This window comes from Branchiostoma belcheri, unplaced genomic scaffold (assembly GCF_001625305.1).
Source record: "Branchiostoma belcheri isolate BF01 breed outbred unplaced genomic scaffold, Haploidv18h27 scaffold129, whole genome shotgun sequence".
In the NCBI taxonomy this organism is placed as follows: Eukaryota; Metazoa; Chordata; class Leptocardii; order Amphioxiformes; family Branchiostomatidae; genus Branchiostoma; species Branchiostoma belcheri.
The window spans coordinates 671,578-672,374 of record NW_017802702.1 but is presented as its reverse complement, the minus strand read 5'-3'; the positions used below and the strand labels follow the sequence as shown (position 1 = coordinate 672,374).

Genomic DNA, 797 nt, shown 5'->3' with positions numbered 1-797 from the left:
ACTTACCTTGACAAAATAACATCCCAACTATTTCGCCCAAGGGGGACTTAACCTGTTTCAATGACTACAAATAACAATATTAAGATGAATTCGTTAGATATAATTAATATAGAAAACCACAGGACCATAAAAATATGATTCTCACCCGCACCCTAGTCACCGACCGTGCATCATATGTGAAACGACCTATGACCTGAGTTTACGTCAGAATCATTGCACTTTTCATGAGAACAGCTAGATGTCGCTGTAACAGATTGCAGAATCTCGCCGTGCGTATGACTAGTCTTCAATCAGACGCTGTATCAATAATATAAATGATTTTTATTACCATTTTATATCTAAGTCCTCCTAACAAGATCTTCTTTCGTGATGTCGTAAAGGAACGAGGACGCAGGTGACAAGGTATGACCACGTGCCCTCGAATCGGAGGCTATTGTCAGTCCTAGTCTGAATCAGAGGCTGAAAATTAGCTGCCAGCTTCAGGCTGCATAAGTTTTTACAACACATTCGTCAAGTTTCTTCCTGTTCCACACGACTTGCTCCCAACTCTCAACAGACCAGCTTCGGAGTTTCTTACGACATTAATTCTCCGCTCCAGCCCTGCTGGATTGAGCGAGAGAAAATGGCGGGGTCGTGGGCCGTCCTGGGCCGTGCTGTGGTGACGTTTCTGTTGTTTCTTCCTGTATCCGTGAACTTGGAAGGACTCCTGGTTAGAAGAGAGATCGACACGACTCACTACCATGACTTTGTCGACATGTCAGCACAGCTGCAAGACTATGCTAACAGGTATGGCAGTG

At 44.3% G+C, this 797-nt stretch overlaps 2 protein-coding genes across 4 annotated transcripts in view; one reads left to right on the top strand and one right to left on the bottom strand.

Annotated features, from left to right (window-relative positions):
- The window catches only part of LOC109463626 (E3 ubiquitin-protein ligase HACE1-like), a 30,585-nt gene extending 30,387 nt beyond the window's left edge, over positions 1–198 (bottom strand). For 2 of the 3 annotated variants that reach the window (XM_019760482.1, XM_019760484.1), the window contains exon 1: positions 146–198. The gene's annotated coding sequence lies outside the window, so the exon portion shown is untranslated. The remainder of the gene's footprint in view (positions 1–145) is intronic. The other variant, XM_019760483.1, reaches the window with a different exon arrangement.
- Positions 199–478: 280 nt separating this feature from the next.
- The window catches only part of LOC109463612 (carboxypeptidase D-like), a 16,558-nt gene continuing 16,239 nt past the window's right edge, over positions 479–797 (top strand). The window contains exon 1 of the mRNA XM_019760464.1: positions 479–786. Coding sequence (XP_019616023.1) covers positions 623–786 — 164 coding nt within the window. The 5' untranslated portion in view covers positions 479–622. The remainder of the gene's footprint in view (positions 787–797) is intronic.